The sequence below is a fragment of the Lemur catta genome, chromosome 1, assembly GCF_020740605.2.
Source record: "Lemur catta isolate mLemCat1 chromosome 1, mLemCat1.pri, whole genome shotgun sequence".
Classification (NCBI taxonomy): Eukaryota; Metazoa; Chordata; class Mammalia; order Primates; family Lemuridae; genus Lemur; species Lemur catta.
In genome coordinates this window covers 121,067,477-121,085,228 of record NC_059128.1, presented here as the reverse complement: position 1 = coordinate 121,085,228, position 17,752 = coordinate 121,067,477, and the positions used below count along the sequence as shown (strand labels likewise).

Genomic DNA, 17,752 nt, shown 5'->3' with positions numbered 1-17,752 from the left:
TGTAGATTCAGCACTGCAGAGTCATGAGAGCTCGGTTCCCATCCAATTTCACCCGGATCTGGCGCCTCAGGCTGTTTGAACGCCTCTGCACCATGCCCTTTGTTTTTGGTTGGCTGCTAGGGAGGGACGAGCTGGGACCTGGACCGGGTGGCCCAGCTCAGCCCTTTCAGCCTTGTCCAGGGTATAAGGACAGACCAGGGCATAGCAGTCCCAGGAGGAGGGGAGACGAGATTGTAGGGGGAGAAGACACTCCTGACTGTGTTTCTGTCCCCTCACTCTGCCTCTTCCCCTGGGGTCCCTGGGTCTCCCTCCCTGCTCTCAGTCCCTGCGTCCCCATCTGTGACCCCTCCCGGCCCTGCCCCTCTGCATCGGCCCTGGAGCCCCCTTCCCTCCCCGGGGCCTCAGGAACTCCCCCTGCACCCACTGCCCTGCAGGATGCCGCAGCTGGGCCTGTCCTGGCTGGGCCTGGGGCCGGTGGCCGCCTCCCCGTGGCTGGTGCTGCTGCTGGTCGGGGCCTCCTGGCTCCTGGCCCGCGTCCTGGCCTGGACCTACGCCTTCTATGGCACCTGCAGCCGCCTCCGCTGTTTCCCGCAGCCCCCGACGCGGAGCTGGTTCTGGGGTCACCTGGGCCTGGTGAGTGTGGCAGCAGGACGGGGCTGGGGTGTCAGGGCGGGTGGACGTCCCCAGGGCCGGGAAGGGGCTCAGGGAGCCGGGGCGGAGGTGGGCTGGGGTCTGGGACGGCAGAGAAGCGAGGGCGGCCGAGGGGAGCCCCTCTTTCCCACCGCCCCACCAGATCCCTTCCTCCCTCAGTCCCGCCCATGCCCCATGCCTTTGCCATTCGTACCTTTCCGTGCCCCAAGCCTGCTTTGGGTCAAATTCTGCCCATCTGTTCCACAGTAGCGCACCCCTCTCTTACTTGGGGGCTTCCAGGGTGGGCTGCACAGAGCAGGGACCCCGCTCCACCCATAGTCTTCATCACTAGACTTGAGACCTCCTCAGGGGCAGCACTGACCGGGGTCTGACCCCTGCCTGGGCCATCTCAGTCGGCCTCAGGCCAGATTCTGCCTCTCTCCGGCCAGCGGCTTCCCCACAGGGATCAGCTGCGACCCCTGCCCACGGCACAGCTGGGCCACGGGGAGAAATCGCAGTCTCTCCCCACCCCCTTCCTGGGGCAGCTTCCTCCTCTCACCCTATCGTCCAGTGTCCGTGTTGTCCCGATGCGTCCCAGAGCCCAGCCTGGAACCCCGTCCTCATGGCTCTTTGGAGAAACCTTCTCCTTGGATGGGATAAACCACCCAGCTCCTCTGAGGCTTCTCTGCAGGGGTGCAGGAGAGAGTCACTAAACAGGACAGACGGTGACATGTAAATTCCCACCCGGCCCCTGGGCAGGGCACCTCATTCTGCACCCAAACTGCCCCTCCTGGGCAAGGAGCTGTGTTCACTCACTGCCTCTATTTCCCCGCTCCCTCCTCCCCTGCTCCTCAGCCCTATCATGCTCCCTTGAGATGACTGCGACCTCCAGGCCCCCAAATCCCAGGGGTACCTCCTGGCCCACCTCGTCTGTCTCCCGCAGCTCTCTGACTGTTGACTGTCCCGTCCTTCCTGCACCTCCTCTTCTCCTGGTTCCAGGATGCCGCCCTCGCCTGGTCCCCCGGCCCTCCCCGTGGACCCTCTCTCTCTGCTGTCGTTTCCCCTCCCATGTGGAGGTCGCCCAGGGCCCCAGCCCCTCCTCCCTCTTCTCTCTCTCCCAGGCCCCTCCTCCCCCAGGGCTCCGGCTGCTGCGCGACCATCGTGCCCTCCGGGGTGGGGGGAGTTCCAAGGTCAGGTCTCTCCTGAGCAGGAGGCCATGCCGCCCCTCCTCGTGGGGGGTCTCGCAGACACTGCAACCGCAACGGGTGTGAATCTGAACTCACAGCCCCCTCCCCGCACCGCCCCCACCCTCGGTCTAGTCCATCAGTTGCCCAGACCTCACGCTTTGGGGTCCCCTCACCCCTCTTTCTCTCGCCCACACATCCCATCTCTCAGCACGTATGGTGCTGACACCTGGACAGTCTCTCCTCAGTGGGTCCCTTCTCTGCGTCCTCCTTTCACCCCCGGCCCCCTACGCTGCCATCTGTCTCCTGGACACCTCCCTGTTGCCTCTCCTGCCCCGCTTGGTCCACTCTCTCCTCAGCCCTGAGGAGACTTTTCCGAAATTTAGTTTAGATCACGACACTCCTGGGCTGAAAACCCATGACTCTGAGGATAAGGCATGAATGCTGCCTGCCCAGCCCCAGCTGCAGGAGAGGCCCCCCTGCCCCAGTGACCCCCTCAGGCGTTCAGAGCCCTGGGGCTCCTGCCACTTGCCAGCCTCCCCTGCGGGGATTCTCACCCGGGCTGCCCCGGGATGGAGGCTCCCTCAGGATGAGGAAACCCTTCCCCGTGAGCCAAGGGGACCGTCTCCATGGGCGGAGGCGGGTCTTCTCCCTCTGTCCTGGGATGCACCTTGGTCCCCAGAGGAAACGAGCAGGAGGAAGCAGAGATTCCCTCCATCTGTGCAGAATCCAGACAGACAGCTCATTGCCAAGGCCACCCGCCTCTGGAGGCTGCAGGGAGGATGGGCTGTGGCTCCTTCTGGGGAGGTGACAGCCACCTTGCAGGTCACCCCACAGAGCAGGGCTTGAGGGTCCTGACTCAGCTGCTGGCCTCCTATCCCCATGGCTTTAAGGGGTGGGTGGGCCCCATCTTCCTCCTCCTCAGTCTCTGCCACCCCGACGGTGCCTGGTCTGTTGCCAATGCCACTAGGACCCACCTGGAACACCTGGTGGTGGGGCCGTGGCACCCTCTGAAACTTGATGGCCCCTCCCTGCCCAGCTCGTGCGTGGCCCCTGCAGAACCCAAGGCCCCTGCAGCTCTGGGCACCTTGGTCACCTTTTCCTTTCTCTCATTGACTTGCCAGCCGCCTGTGGGGATCTCTGGGGAGACTCAGCCCAGGCCCTTCCCTGGAGGCACACTCAATCTTGGGAACCCAGGGCTAGAGAGACTGAGACTCCCCTAATCTTGTGTGGTCAGGGCTGGTTCCAGGGAGAGACAGGGGCTGGGGGAGCCCCGAGGGGAATCAAGGTTTCTGCCATTGGGGCAGGCATGCAGGCTTCCTGGAAGAGGGGTTGTTAGAAGTGGGTCTGGAAAGATGAGTAGGAATTTTTTAAGCAAAGAAGAGAAGGTGTGTTCCCTATAGAGGGGTAGCCCACCCCCGGGCCTGGAGGCTGGAGTGTTAGTACCTGGCTTTTCAGCAATGAAAGAGAATTGGTGCCACCAGAGTGACCAGGGCAGAGAAAAGGGGTTGAGGAGGTGGGGATTGGGGTTAATACAGATGGCAGTGGGGAGCCGGGGAGGGTGTGTCAGCAGTTTGCAGGAAAATGACAGAGCTGTTTGAGTCACCCTGAGTCTGGAGGTCTGGGCTGTCCAGGGGGCTGCCCAGAAAGTGGCTGGCAGTGGGGGCTTTGGGGTGCCAGGGCTGAAAAGGGGACTGAAGCTGGGTTCTGGGAGAATGAGAGAGCCCCGAGAGAGAGGAGGGCTCAGGGCTGAACCCAGGAACCCCAACATCATTGGAGGTCAAGTGGAGGAGAAGAAGTGAGATATCAGAGAAGGAGCTGCCAGGAAAGTGGGAGGGAAACCAGGAGACGGAGCTGCCCTGGAAGCCAGGAGGAAAGTGTCTAGAGGAAGAGCCTTGTCAGCTGCAGCGTCCTCCTTCAGTTGTCTGTGTCTGCCTCCATGTGTCCCTCTCTCTGTCTCTCTCCATGTGTCTGTGGTAGATGCTGCTGGTATCCTGCCCAGAGCCCTCCACAGGCCAGGGCACACTCTGCCAGCTGCTGTGAGCGTGGTCCCCACTATGCACGGCTGTCCCCGAATTCTGAGGATCACCCTCAGCTCATGGGAACTTCCAGAGATGGGGGCTTGCTCAGAGAAATCTGGGAGGCTGAATCCCTCACTCCCAGGGTGGGGTGGGATCCTGCTGCCAGTAACTGACTGCTAGGGGTATGCAAACGCCCAGTTCTCCCTCCTTCTGAGTGGTGCAACTCTGTGATGCAATGCACCCTTGGGGGATCCCCAGGGCCTCAGGCAGCAGCCAGACATTAGCTGAGCCCACATCCTTGTTGTACTCGTCATGGTCTGGAACTCCCTGTGACCTCAGGCTGAAGACAGTTTCCAACTGAGTTGCATTCTTGAGCTGCCTGTGGGATTGGCTGAGGCCAGGCTTAAGTTGAGTCCACATTTTTGCACGCTCCCCGAGGCTGGCATGAAAAAGTTCCCAGGTCTGCAGACTCTTTCTTCTTGGTTGGAGGAACTGGGAACCCATTGGCTGTGACCTGGGAAGATGTAGGAAATCAGCCCTGATGCTGAAGTCCTGAGGTCACACTGCTGCCCTTTGGGGACCTCGCTCTGTGGCTGCCCCCAGGGCTGGAACCACTCCCAACATGAGAAAATCCATCTTTTCCATCCAAGGTGGGCCTCTTTGTGGGCTGGGATGAACGCTTGGGACTTTGAGACAGTCCTGATAGGGAAGGAGCAGGAGGAGGCAGAGATTCCCTCCACCTGTGCGGAAACTGGACACGCCGGTCACTGCAGAGGCTGCGCCATGTCTGGAGGCTGCAGGGGGGCCCTGCTGTGGCTCCTCTTGGGGTAGTATATTAGTCACAGTCCTCCAGAATGAATAAGATATATACATATAGATACAGATACAGAGAGATAAGAGGGAATTTATTATGGAAATTGGCTCACATGATTATGAAGATTGGGAAGTCCCGTGGTACATTGTGTGCACACTGGAAAACCAAGGAACCGATCCACTGTGAGTCCAAAGGTCTGAGAACTTGGAAGCTGCTGGCATAAGTCCCAGAGTCTGAAAGACTGAGCAGCTGGAGTTCTGATGTCCAAGGAGAAGGTGGATGTCCCAGCTCCAGAAGACAGAGCCAAGTCCCCTCCTCCACCTTTTTGTTCTCTCTGGGCCCTCAATGGACTAGATGGTGCCTGGCCCCACTGGGGAGGGCATACCTTCCTTCCTCAGTTTGCCGATTCAAATGCTAATCTCTATGGAAACACCCTCGCAGACACACCCAGCAAAATGTTTACCAGCTATCTGGGCATCCCTTAGCCCAGTCATGTTGGCACCTGAAATTATTTGTCACAGGAGGTGACGGCCCTGCCTTGCTTGCAGGTCATGAACACGGAGCAGGGGATGTGGGAAGTGACTCACCTGGTGGCCACCTATCCCCAGGGCTTTATGAAGTGGCTGGGCCCCACCCTCCCTGTCGTCACTTTGTGCCACCCCGACTTCGTCCAATCTGTCCTCAATGCCTCAGGTACCATGCAGAGCTAGTGGTGGTGGTGCTGTGGCATGTCTGAGGGCTTCCAGCTCCTCCTGCACCAAGCCACTGTGTGGCCCCTGCAGTGCCTGGGTCCCTCCTCCTTCTGCTCCCTCAGCCACCTTCCTCTTCTCTACATGTACTCAACCAGCCCCCACCTCAGCATCACCTGTGTTCTGGACACCACTGGCCTCATTCTTTCTATGCCAGGCAGGATAAGGAAGGGAAATCCCTGGTTGGGAGCCCACCCCTCACTTCTGAAGTTCCCACCTGCTCCTTTCCATGGCTTCTGAGGGTCTATTTCTTCTGTCAGACACCATCAGGCACAAGGACATGGTCCTCAGCAAGTTCCTGAAGCCCTGGCTGGGTGAGTACTTGCAGATGAACAGGGCTGGGGACAACCTTGTGGGGCCAGAAGATGCTGTCTTTGCCCACTGCCCTCGGCTGTCCTACTAGGGGAGGGGCTCCTGCTGAGCATTGGTGACAAGTGGAAACACCGCCGTATCATGCTGACACCCGCCTTCCATTTCAAGATCCTGAAGCCCTACGTTACAATTTTCAACAAAAGCATGAACATCATGTATGTGAGTTCCTTAAACCCAGAGTCCCAGCTGGAGCCTTGGGGGCAAAGGGACCTCAGAGAGACCTGATCTAGAGTCCAGGATGTGATGGGTGATTTTGGAGCCATTGCTTGTCCTCCCCCAGCCTCAGTTTCCCCATATGTAAAATGGAAATAGCAATTCCCCTTTGAAGGGTAGCTAAGATGACTTAGTGGAGTCATGCCCCTGGCACATAGTAGGTGCTCAGAATGCATTAGTTTTCAGTATTTCTCACAGAAGCCCTGCAGGCTGTTGAGTATGGATGATAATAATGAAACTTATAAAGTAACTCTTTCTGCATAACTTTAAAACTCTTAAAACACTTTAAAAGTCACTGGCTTGAAAGAATTAGTATTTGTTATTGATCATGAAAGGACAGGTAAGTAGGGCCATTCTTCTCATCCTGGCCAGGCTCCCTCCTATGTGGTCATGAGTGGGTCTGGTAGAACACTCTGCAGATCCAAGCTGAGCTCTGTCTCATGTGTGGGGCTGGCTGTAGGCTGGTCTAGGATGACTTTGGTGGGTCAACTGGACTCCTGCATTTGTTCTCCATACTCCAGTAGCTTGCTCAGGGGCTGGAGGTTCCAGAGAGTGCATAGAGACATTCAGAACGGGCACATCGTGATGTCACCTTCCTTTATTGGCTGGAGCAAGTCCCAAGGCCAGCTGGAATTCAAGAGGTGGAGAAATAGGTTCTGCTTCCCAATGGAAGGAGATGCAAAGTCTCATTGAAAAAAGCTGAGGATATAGGGAGAGATGAAAAATTGGGGACATTTCTGTCATCACCTGCTTCTATGCTAAAGTGGAGGTTGAAAATGAGAGCTAACATTTGCTGAGCACTTACTGCATACCAGAAAAAACATGTCAATTCCATGGTACATGTTGTCTGATTTAATTTTCACAACCCTATGAGGTAGAGATGACCGTGATGGCCACATGATGGATGATGAAACTGAGGATCAGAAAGCTCAGGGAGATTGCCCAGGTTCAACCAGTTAGTAAGTGAGATAGGAGTGGAGGGGCAGGGGTCCCAATCTGGTTTGTCTGGAAGTAAAGCAGGTCAACTTAACTTGTATTGAAGATGTGAGTAGGTGGGACCTAAGGGAGGGCAATGGGTTGACCAAGGGGACTCAGATCATAGGAGGCAGTGCTGGAACTTGAACTCAGGTCTCCTAACTCCCAGCCTTGGGGTCTTCATCTCGTAATAGTAGCAGCTTCCTCTCCCACCCACCTCTGGTCCTCCCTGGGGGTGGGTGCCTCTGGCAGAGGACCAGGAGTCTGGTTCTGGGGAGTCTATCCTGGTGGTGGGAGTTCAGGAGGGGCTCAGGGGATCCAGGGCCTGGCTCCAGCTTTGTCCCTTCCTCTGGCCAGGTCAAGTGGCAGTGTCTGGCCTCAGAGGGCAGTGTCCATCTGGACATGTTTGAGCACATCAGCCTCATGATCTTGGACAGTCTGCTGAAATGCATCTTCAGCTTCGACAGCAATTGTCAGGAGTGGGTCCTTGCCCAGGGCGTGGGCTCTTGAGAGTAGGTGGAGGAAAGAGGACTGGTCAGAGCAACCAAAAGAACCTTCCTGGAGGAGGTGAGCCAAAACTAGGCATTGAAAGATCCTGAATAGGAGAGAGAATGAGCAGTTCTTCCAGGTAGGTGGAACTGTGTGTGTGAAGGTAAGGAGGATAGGCCAAGCAGAGCATGTGCAACAGGCATTAAGGAGACACCTTGGAAATGAGTTTGTGTGGGAGGCGGTGTAGGCAATGGCCATATCTCAAGGACATTGAAAAGCCAGGCAAAAGAGTATAAACTTTATTCAAGTTTTCCAAGGAGCTACGGAACAGATGACAGTCATGGTCAGGGCTGAGCTTGGACATTTGACTCTGTAGAGAATTGACTGTTACACAGAGACAGAATGGAGAGAGACCTGGACAGGAGGAGTCTGAGCTTGGTGGAGAAAATGGGACAGATTTGGGAGAAACCATGGAAGAATGGGCAGGACCATGTGTTGAGTAAGAAAGAGAGAAAATGAGCATGATGCCCAAGCTCTGCCCTGGGAACCTGGAGCATGAGGCAGCTCTCAGAGAGTGGGAGACGGAGAGAGAAGTGGGCGCCGGGGGCACTTTTTTTCCTGGATGGAACGTGGTTCTGGGATTCTGATTGGGAAGTGATCCCAGGGTTTTGTGTGTGTTAATGAGCTGCTTCCTCTCTCTGGCCCGGTCCTGCAGGAGTTCCAGTGAATACATTGCTGCTGTCTTGGAGCTCAGTGCTCTCATATTAAAATGGTACAAGAAGATCTTCTTGCACATGGACTTCCTGTACTACCTCACTCCCAGTGGGAAGCGCTTCCGCAGGGTCTGCAACCTGGTGTGCAACTTCACGGTTCCCATTATCCAGGAACGGCGCCGCACTCTTGCCACCCAGGGTGTTGATGACTTCCTCAAGATCAAGACCAAGTCCAAGACTTTGGACTTCATTGATGTGCTCCTGCTGGCCAAGGTGGGCTTCTCTGGGATTTGAATTCATGAGGCAGAATAGACAGTGATGTCAAATGTCAGCTCAAACAATTTCAACTTGATTCAGAGGGCACTGGGAAGCTATGGAAGGCACTTGAGGAAGGGAGGGACAAGTCAGAGATAAATTTTTGAGGTGACTCCTGTTTGGTGCTTGGGGAGAGCAATTAGGAGGCAGGAGACCAGGGAGGAAGCCTGTGGGGAAGTTCTGGAGAAGACAATGGCGGCATCCTGCTTGGACGATGGCTCTTCAGGAATTTTTCAAGTTGGACTCAGGTGCCCTTAGAGCTGGTGTGATTCGGGGGTTTTGCCTTGTTTCCAGGATGAAGATGGGAAGGAGTTGTCAGATGAGGACATACGAGCAGAGGCTGATACCTTCATGGTTGCAGGTGAGGGTTCCAGTGTACCACTGCCATGAGGACAGGGGTCTCTCCATCCCAGGGATGTGGTGGGTGGACCCTGGATCACTTCATTCTGCCCGTCCTCTCCTCCTCCCCTCCTCCCTGAGAGCCTCAATGTGTGGGCACTGTCCACACCCTGGTGCTGGAGCAGCCCAGAGACTCAAGCCTGCCTGGCTGCCCCTCAGGCCATGACACCACGGCCAGTGGCCTCTCCTGGGTCCTGTACAACCTTGCGAAGCACCCAGAATACCAGGAGCGCTGCCGGCAGGAGGTGCAAGAGCTCCTGAGGGACCGCGAGCCTAAAGAAATTGAATGGTGAGTGCAGCTCTTCATGGCCTGTTCCTGAGCCCCTCTCATTGGCTGCCCAGGTGGGAAGGGGAAGATCTTTATCCTGGTTGGGCCATTATTGCCTAGTGGCAGTAGGAGCAGAACGCAGAAGCCGGGTCTGGTACCCAGCCTGGCCAGCAAAGGAAAGCTTGCAGGCTTTGGGGCGGAAACATCAGGGAGTCCATATTTATCGTCCCATAACTTGCTATTGACATTAGTAATGCAATATTCTCTTCTGAACTACTTTCTCCTCTGTAAATGTGGATGAATTTCTACCCTGCAGGGCTGCTTGGAGAATTAGTGACAATGTATGTAGAGCAGATGCCTCCCAGCATGTATTCAGTCAACAAGCTTCTCCTCCACCCACTTGCTTTTCTGGCTAAAGTTACATTTTTCCAAGACCTTCACCCTCCTTAATTTTTGCCCTTCCCTCTAATTCACACCTTACCATCTATTCCATTGATTTACAAAAATCTTAGTGGGTAAAAGTCATCTGTCTCTTCGTTCAGTAAACACTTCCACACTGCCTTACCTTTTCTAACTTGGGGTCCATCCTACAAGGTCAAAGCTGGGGCAGAAGGAAAAGGAGGAGAGGCTGGGGAGGGAGGCAGTGAATGCAAACTCACCACACTGGGCATGGGGACAGGACAGCGCTTCCACTCAAGCGGACAGCCATGCAAAGGCCAGGATGGAGGCATGCACCAGGGAGCCTGGTGTGTTTGGAGGGTGAGGAGCAGTAAAGGTGTCTGAATCCTTGTGAAATGCACAGTGTGAGGAACAGGGAGGGGCTCCCCAGGAGGTTGGAGCTGGTAATGGAAGCCCTTCTTGGGATGCCATGGAAACCATGTAAAGAGATTGGACTTTAACCTGATGTGTGTCAGTTCAAGTCCTTTGGGAAGCTGATGTTAGATAACAGCTAAAAGTGGGCAGAGATGCTATTGTTAGGGAAGTCAGACACTGGGAAGAAATGGTGAGACACTAGCGAATGACCATGCTCAGTCATTGGCTGGGGGCTGCTCAAGATAGTGTGGTCTTAGCTTGAATGGTGCAGAGTCTGAAGATCCTATAGTTGGAGGCTAGCAGCTCACCTAAATCCTTACAGCTGGATGGCAAACTCTTTCTTGAAGAGAGTTCCATGACTAACATTGGAGAGCAATGGGGAGCCACGGGAGATGTTTGAGCAGGAGAGATACAGGTCAGATCTGGGCATTAGAAATATCTCTCTGTGGCTATGGGGGCAAACTGGAGGGGACAAGATGGGGGTTGAAGGTCCAGAGAACAGTTTCTGGGGCAGTAGCTGAGGGATTGAGAGGAGGTGCTGGACTCGACACACGTTATGGGGTGATGCCAACTTCAAGGCTTTGCTTAGTATAGCAATCCTGTGAAGTAGGGAGACATTTTTGTGCTTCCCCTAACTTCAAAATAATTATGCACTTGGTAAAAATTCTAACAGTACTAAAGGGTTACAATGAATATAGGCTTCCTTCTCATACCAGCATCCCAATTCTTTTCCTCTTCCTGTGTCCTTCCAGACAGTTCAGTCTACGCCCACATTCATCTGTTCACATTCTCTGTCCTCTTGCCCATCTTTCATTCTCTCTGTCTCAGTACAACTGGGAGTACAGGCAGGGCACTCAGGCAGGTGTGTTGACAATACAGCTTCAAGATCTTTTCCTTGTTTACAAAATAAAGTTTTGAAACATTAATTTTGAATGGTAAAATGAATCATCGGGACAAGTCCCCCCACTTTTGTTTTACAAAACAAGACACTGGAAGAAAAATTAGGTTCACTTTTGTCACCTTTGTCCTCAAGCCTAATCCTCTCTTCCATCTTCTGAGAGGTCTCTAGAGCTATCAGTTTGTCATAAAAAATAGTCACTTATTCTTTTTCCTCACCAATGTATCGTGGAGCTTTTTCTGAGTGCTGTGTAGCATTCCAGAGTTTATTTGACTCTCCCCTCTGTTGCAGACATTTATGCAAACATTTTCAATTATAGTAGATATTGCCAAATTTCCTGCTAGTATCTCTGTGGTGATTTACCCTCCAGTGTATGATGGGATGAGTGATACCTATTCCTCCTTTTCGATAGCCGTATAGAATTCCGTTATATGGATGTGCCATAATTTATTAAAACATTCCCCTGCTAGTGGACATTTGTGTAGTCTCCAGCCTTTTGCTATAACAAATACGGTGTAGTGAACATCATTGTACACTGACCATTGCTTACACATGCGAGCATCTTTGCAAGACAAATTCCTAGAAGCATGGTTGCCAAACCAAAGACCGTTTGAGCTTTACAATTTTATAGCTATTGGAAAAATCACTCCTACACTCAGATTTTGAGGGTGCCAATTTTCTCTTATCCTCACAAACTGTAAAATGTTTGCCCTTAAATGAAACTGTAAAATGTTTGCCAATCTGATAGGTGCCATGAAATTCTTCATTATTTTATTGAAGATCACTTTACGTATGGGTAAAATTAAGCATTGTGTTCAACTGTTGATCACCTATACATATTTCTTTCTTTGTGAAGTGTCAGTTTGCATAATTTGTCCTTCCTTCTTTGGGTTCTTCTAGTTTTTTTCTTATTGATTTTGTAGGAACTCTTTATATATCACCAAAATTAGCTTTTGTGTTATGCAAAATTCTTCCTCCAATTGTCTTTGACTTTATTTTTTATTTTGGTTTATTTGCTTTAGTTTAGTTCATTTATTTGTAGGCAATTTTATTAATTCTTTCTTTTAAAGGTTCTCTTCTTATTTTATTAAAATTATGCGTGGAAAACTTTTCACACTCTGATATTAAAATACAGTTCAGGTTTATTTTTCCCCTAAATATTTAGAGGGTTTATTTATTTATTTACAAATATTTTATGTATTTAAAGTTTATTAATATTTTAAATATTTAATGCTTTTTTCTCTATGAAATCCTTTTTTTTATAAATACTGAGGTAGGAGTCTCTTTTTTTTCCTCCAAATGGCTAATTGTCCCAACAGAATCTAATGAATATTTTGTACTTGTCTTATGATTTTAAATAATAGCAGCTTCACAACAAGCTAAAATTACTTATACATTTGGCTTTATTTCTGGACTCTGTTCTTTTTCATTATTTATTAGCCATATATAAACACAAATAAGTCTTCATTATCATACTTTTAAAATACTTTCATATTTGATAAAGTTGGTTCTGTCTCATTACTTTGTTTTATAAATTTTTTGAGTTCTTATTTTTCCATTTAAACTTTATGCTCAGGTTAGCTAGTTTGAAAAATACTCTTGGAAATTTTAATTAATTACTTTTTGGGACCTCAGTTGAGTTAACAATGCTCTTCAATTCATGGCCAGTTCTCCTGCTTTTTCCGTGCAGTATTTATTTCTTCCCATTTACCCCCATTCTCCACTTCAAAGCCCTCCACCAATATGATTCTAGAGAGATGGGTCTCTCTAGAATTTTATGGGATTCATAAAATTTGTTGTTGGGGTGGATGTATTTTAAAATTGTAAATATGTTCTTATATCCCAGATCTTGTTCTGGTTCTTACTTTTCCCGAAATGGAGCACTGTGGTTTTATTACCAATCCATGCTTCTAAGTACACTTAGTTTGTTGCTTTTAACCATCATATAGTCCTTTCCTCTATCATCTCTTAGCGCTAGATACCCAGGCTGCTTCCATCCCTCCAGTACAATGAACATCTTTGTACATGTCTCTTTATCTGCTTGTCCGAGAATCTCTCTGGGATATATACTTGGGAGCCAGCGTGCTGGGTGGTAAAACATGCATCGTGTTTCCTTGACCATATACTGGCAGTTGCCACTCAGAATGGCAGCCCCTGTCCACACCATTATCAGGGCATGAAGCCACTCTACCCCAAACCTTAGCCAACCCCTAGCATTACCTACCTTGTTAATTCTTGTCTCGAATAGATGTGAAGTGGCATCTCATTGTTAGATAATTTCATCTTCTCTGATAACCAGCAACCTTGAGCATTCCTTCTTAAATCTCCTGTGTTTGAGCTTCCTTGAATTCTTAGATCTTATCCTTTGGCTACTTTTCCCTCTGGTGACTTGTCCTTTCTCTTGATGATTTTCAGGAATACCTTACCTATTCAAGATGTTGTTCTAGATTTAGATATTGTTTTAGGTCTATATATTTATTGTGGACATCTTCTCCAGATCTCTTGTTGGAGTGATGATTCCATCCGTGGTGTCTTTTATTACACAGAAATTTTCATTTTATACATATTTTTTTTTCCTTTTTTCAACTCCCATTTTGTGCTTTTGAGGTTTTAAGAATTCCTACTCTGAGATCACAAAAATGTCTTTTCTGTTATCAACTTTTGACTGTACAGTTTTGCCTTTCTCTTATAGGAAGAGATTCCATTCTGTATATGGCGTAGACGAGGATCTGATTCTGTCTATTTCCACATTACCATTTGTTTGAATACCTTTTACCAAAGTATCTATCCATTGCCCAGGGTTGTGTGGACACTCCTTTACCAGATGCCAACTACTCACCTATTTATGTGCCTGACTTTAAGTTCTCTGTTCCATGTGTCTGTTTTCCTGTTCTTGCAGCAGAACCCCGGTTTTAAAAATAACTTTATTTCATTAGTATCACTATGCCTTTGTAATAGGTCTTTTTTTTTTTTTTTTTTTTTTTTGAGACAGAGTCTTACTCTGTTGCCCAGGCTAGAGTGCCGTGGCATCAGCCTTGCTCACAGCAACCTCAGACTCCTGGGCTCAGGCAATCCTCCTGCCTCAGCCTCCCGAGTAGCTGGGACTACAGGCATGCACCACCATGCCCGGCTAATTTTTCTATATATATTTTTAGCTGTCCGTATAATTTCTTTCTATGTTTAGTAGAGACGGGGTCTCGCTCTTGCTCAGGCTGGTCTCGAACTCCTGAGCTCCAGCGATCTGCCCGCCTCAGCCTCCCAGAGTGCTAGGATTACAGGCGTGAGCCACCGTGCCCAGCCTGTAATAGGTCTTAATACCAGGTAGGTTGGGTTTCTTTCTTCTATCTTTCCTTTCTAAATTGACCTACCTCTTGATGAACATTGACTCTTCCAATTACAATATGATTGTCAACTTCCAAAAAAAATCCAGTTAGATTTTTTATTAGATTGCATTGAATATATTGGTTAATTTTGAAAGAATTGACACCTTTATATTACATCATCTTGCTGTATAGTGTGAAGTGGGATCTTGTTTATTCAAATAACCTTATAGATCCTTTGTGGAGATTTTCCCCCTGCTTTGTTAGCTCATTATATACTTTAAAAAACCTTTTCATGTAAATGTATTCACATTTTTAAGGCTACCCCCTGAGTGTTACATCTTGCTCACAGATGCTTCTAAAATTAAAGGCCAAGTTTTCTTCTAGCACTTTGTGACTTTGATTTTCTAGTGCTTAAATCTTGGATTCATCTGGAATTTATTTTGTTATAGGTCTAAGGGTCAAAGAAAGATGGTGAGAGGGAGTCACAGGGCATCAGTAGGACTGTGTTTGCTCCCTGGATAATTGTTGGGGGTGCTCCTTAGGGAGGACCTGGCCCAGCTGCCCTTCCTCACCATGTGCATCAAGGAAAGTCTGCGGCTGTATCCTCCATCCCCGACCATCTCCCGCTACTGTGCCCAGGACGTTGTGCTCCCAGAGGGCCGGGTCATCCCCAAAGGTGCCCACAGTGGCAGGGGGAGGCGGCTCCTGGATGGGGTGGTGGTCCCATCAGGCAGCTTGGGCCTTGTCCTGACTGTCCCCTCCTCCCAACAGGGAACATCTGTGCCATCAGCATCTTTGGGATTCATCACAACCCGTCAGTCTGGTCAGACCCTGAGGTGCTGCCCCTCCCCCCTTCTCCATCCTGGACCTGGTGAGGGGGAGGGGTCCTGACTGGTGAAATCAGACACTCCCTCTGCTGTGCCCACATTTGTCTTTTCTGGGGGTGGCTGTGATTCCTGAGAGACCCCACTCAGCAGCTCTATCTTGCCCCGTCCCTAGGTCTATGACCCCTTCCGCTTCGACCCAGAAAATTCCCAGGAGAGGTCACCTCTGGCGTTTATTCCCTTCTCGATGGGGCCCAGGTGAGGCCAGTGGGGGTCTGAGGCGAAGACTGGATGAGGGTGTTGAGAGTCTAGGAGGCAATTTCGTCACATCCCCCAGCCACCAGTCTCTGACTTGTGGGGCAGCTGTTTCAGGGGGACACAGATTTGAACAAGATCCTTGGAAAAGGGGTGTGCTCAGAACCCCATCTGCTGTCTGCTGGTCTGAGCTGGGGGCTGGAACTGGGCCAGGTTCAGGGGATACGAGAGCCCATATGGGGGTCCCAGGCATAGTTATAACCCCCTCTGCCCTTCAGGCTGATCAGGGTGAGGGTGTGGGTCCCGGGCCAGGTTCAGGTGCGATGTGGCCCGGATAGGGGTCCTGGGTGCAGTCAGAGTCCCCACCCCCACCCCCAGGAACTGCATTGGGAAGAACTTCGCCATGACCGAGATGAAGGTGGCCCTGGCGCTCACGCTGCTGCACTTCCGCGTCCTGCCCGACACCGAGCCGCGTAGGAAGCCAGAAATTATCCTGCGAGCCGAGGGCGGCCTCTGGCGGCGGGTGGAGCCGCTGAGAGCGGGCGCGCAGTGACCCACCACTGCAAGCTTTAGATCCACTCCGACCCCGCCCACCTGCCTTTGCAGACTCCCACTGAATGATGAAAGAACATAATACTATCTAGCGTTTATTGAGCATTTACTAAGTGCCAGCAAGTTTACATGTACCATGTCATGAAGCAGGTGTTATCATTATTAGCTTCCCCATTTGCAGACAGAAGCTCAGAGAGATCAATTCACTTCACCAAGGCAACACAGCCAGGAAGTGGCTGGGCCAGAATTGGGACCCTAGTCTCTGTCTGATGTGAGTCAGCATCCTGAACCATGAAGCCATTCAGGCTACTATACAAATCTCCTCTTCCCTATTAATATGTGATTAAAAAGCTGAGGACAAACAAAAAATTCACACTGATAACCAGGTGGTCTATGTTTAACGAAGAAAACAACAAGCCCCCAGAGAATTCAACTGAAATAATATCATGGGGTCCCCAAATCAGGCAATAAGTAGAATTTGTCTGAACCCACCACCTCCAGCCCTGCTCCAAAGCTCTCAGTGCCCATCACTCAAAGCCCTGGGGCATCCTTCCTTGAGGACACATCAGAGAGTCTTGATTTCAAAATATATTAATATTACGAAGCTATAGTAATCAAAACAGTATGGTACTGACATAAAAACAGATATTTAGACCAATGCAATAGAATAGACAACCACCAAATAAAACATGTGTTCTTCTAGGTCCTTAAGCACAGCCTTCCGACTGAATTCAAATTTTATAGAACAAATCCTAGATTGGTTTTAAAAATAAGATAAAAATATAAAACATGAACAAAAACGTATTAATAAAAATAAAAAGATTTCATTAAAATAGAAGGCCCTAGGTTCCCCACCCAAATGGGTGAAAGACTTAAATATGACACTTGAAACCATAAAACTCCTAGAAAAAAGATAAGGAAAAATCTCCTTGACATTGGTCTTAGCAATAATTTTTGGGATACCACCCCAAAAGCACAGGTAACAAAAGCAAAAATGAACAAATGGGGCTACATCAAATGAAACAGTGTTTGCACAGCAAAGGAAACAATCAGTAAAATGAAAGGCAACCTGTGGAATGGGAGAAAATATTTGCAAACCATACCTCTGATAAGGAGTCAATAGCCAAAATATACAGTTAAGACAACCTCTTAGGAAAAAAACAAATAACTCGAATTAAAATGGGCAAAGCACCTAGAAAGACATTTCACTAAATAACCAACACGTTACATGAAAAGGGTACAACATTCGTACTCATCAGGGAAATGTGAATCAAAACCACAATGAGATATCGCTTCATGTCTGTTAGAATGGCTATTGCAGAATGGTTTATAAAAAGATAACACGTTATGATAAGGATGTGGAGAAAGTGGAACATTTGTACACTGTGGGTGGGAGTGTAAAAGGGTGCAGCTGCTAAGGGAAGCAGTGTGGAGGTTCTTCATAAAATTAAAGATAGAACTTCCCTGTGAGCCAGCAATCTCACTTCTGAATATTTACCAAAAGAACCAAACTCAGGGTCTTGAAGAGCTACCTCAACTCCCATGTTCATTGCAGCATTATTCACAATAGCCAAGATATGGAATCAACCTAAGTGTCCATCATTGAATGAATGGATAAAGAAAATGTGGTCTACACAGTAACTACAATGGAATATTATTTAGCCTTAAAAAAGGACATCCTGCCACTTGTGACAACATGAATGAACGTGAAGAACATTATGCTAAGAAAAATAAGCCTGGCACGGAAAGACAAATGTCACATGATCTAACTTACATGTAGAATCTAAAATAGTCAAACTCATAGAAGCAGAGAGTAGAATAGTGGTTGCATGTGTGTCAGAGGGGAGAGACATGGGGAGATATTGGTCAAAGGGTACAAAGTTCCAATCATGCAGAATGATTAAGTCCTGAAGTTCTAATGTACAGCATGGTGAATATAGTTAAT

The 17,752-nt window shown here is 49.6% G+C and overlaps 1 protein-coding gene across 1 annotated transcript; it reads left to right on the top strand.

Moving 5' to 3' along the window:
* The first annotated feature begins 435 nt into the window (after window positions 1-435).
* LOC123639798 (cytochrome P450 4F2-like) lies at window positions 436-15,808 on the top strand. Its single transcript, XM_045553934.1, has 12 exons — window positions 436-633; window positions 5,198-5,342; window positions 5,659-5,712; window positions 5,802-5,929; window positions 7,316-7,437; window positions 8,163-8,433; window positions 8,770-8,836; window positions 9,034-9,163; window positions 14,719-14,852; window positions 14,948-15,012; window positions 15,176-15,258; window positions 15,634-15,808. The coding sequence occupies exons 1-12, from the start codon at window positions 436-438 to the stop codon at window positions 15,806-15,808; spliced, it is 1,572 nt and encodes a 523-aa protein (XP_045409890.1).
* The last annotated feature ends 1,944 nt before the right edge of the window (window positions 15,809-17,752 follow it).

Excerpts from the sequence above, each read along its gene's own strand:
- LOC123639798 (XM_045553934.1), top strand. The coding sequence starts at position 436 with ATGCCGCAGCTGGGCCTGTCCTGGCTGGGCCTGGGGCCGGTGGCCGCC. Across the intron at positions 5,713-5,801 it reads GTTCCTGAAGCCCTGGCTGG|GGGAGGGGCTCCTGCTGAGC; the intron begins GTGAGTACTTGC and ends CTGTCCTACTAG. Across the intron at positions 5,930-7,315 it reads AAAGCATGAACATCATGTAT|GTCAAGTGGCAGTGTCTGGC; the intron begins GTGAGTTCCTTA and ends TCCTCTGGCCAG.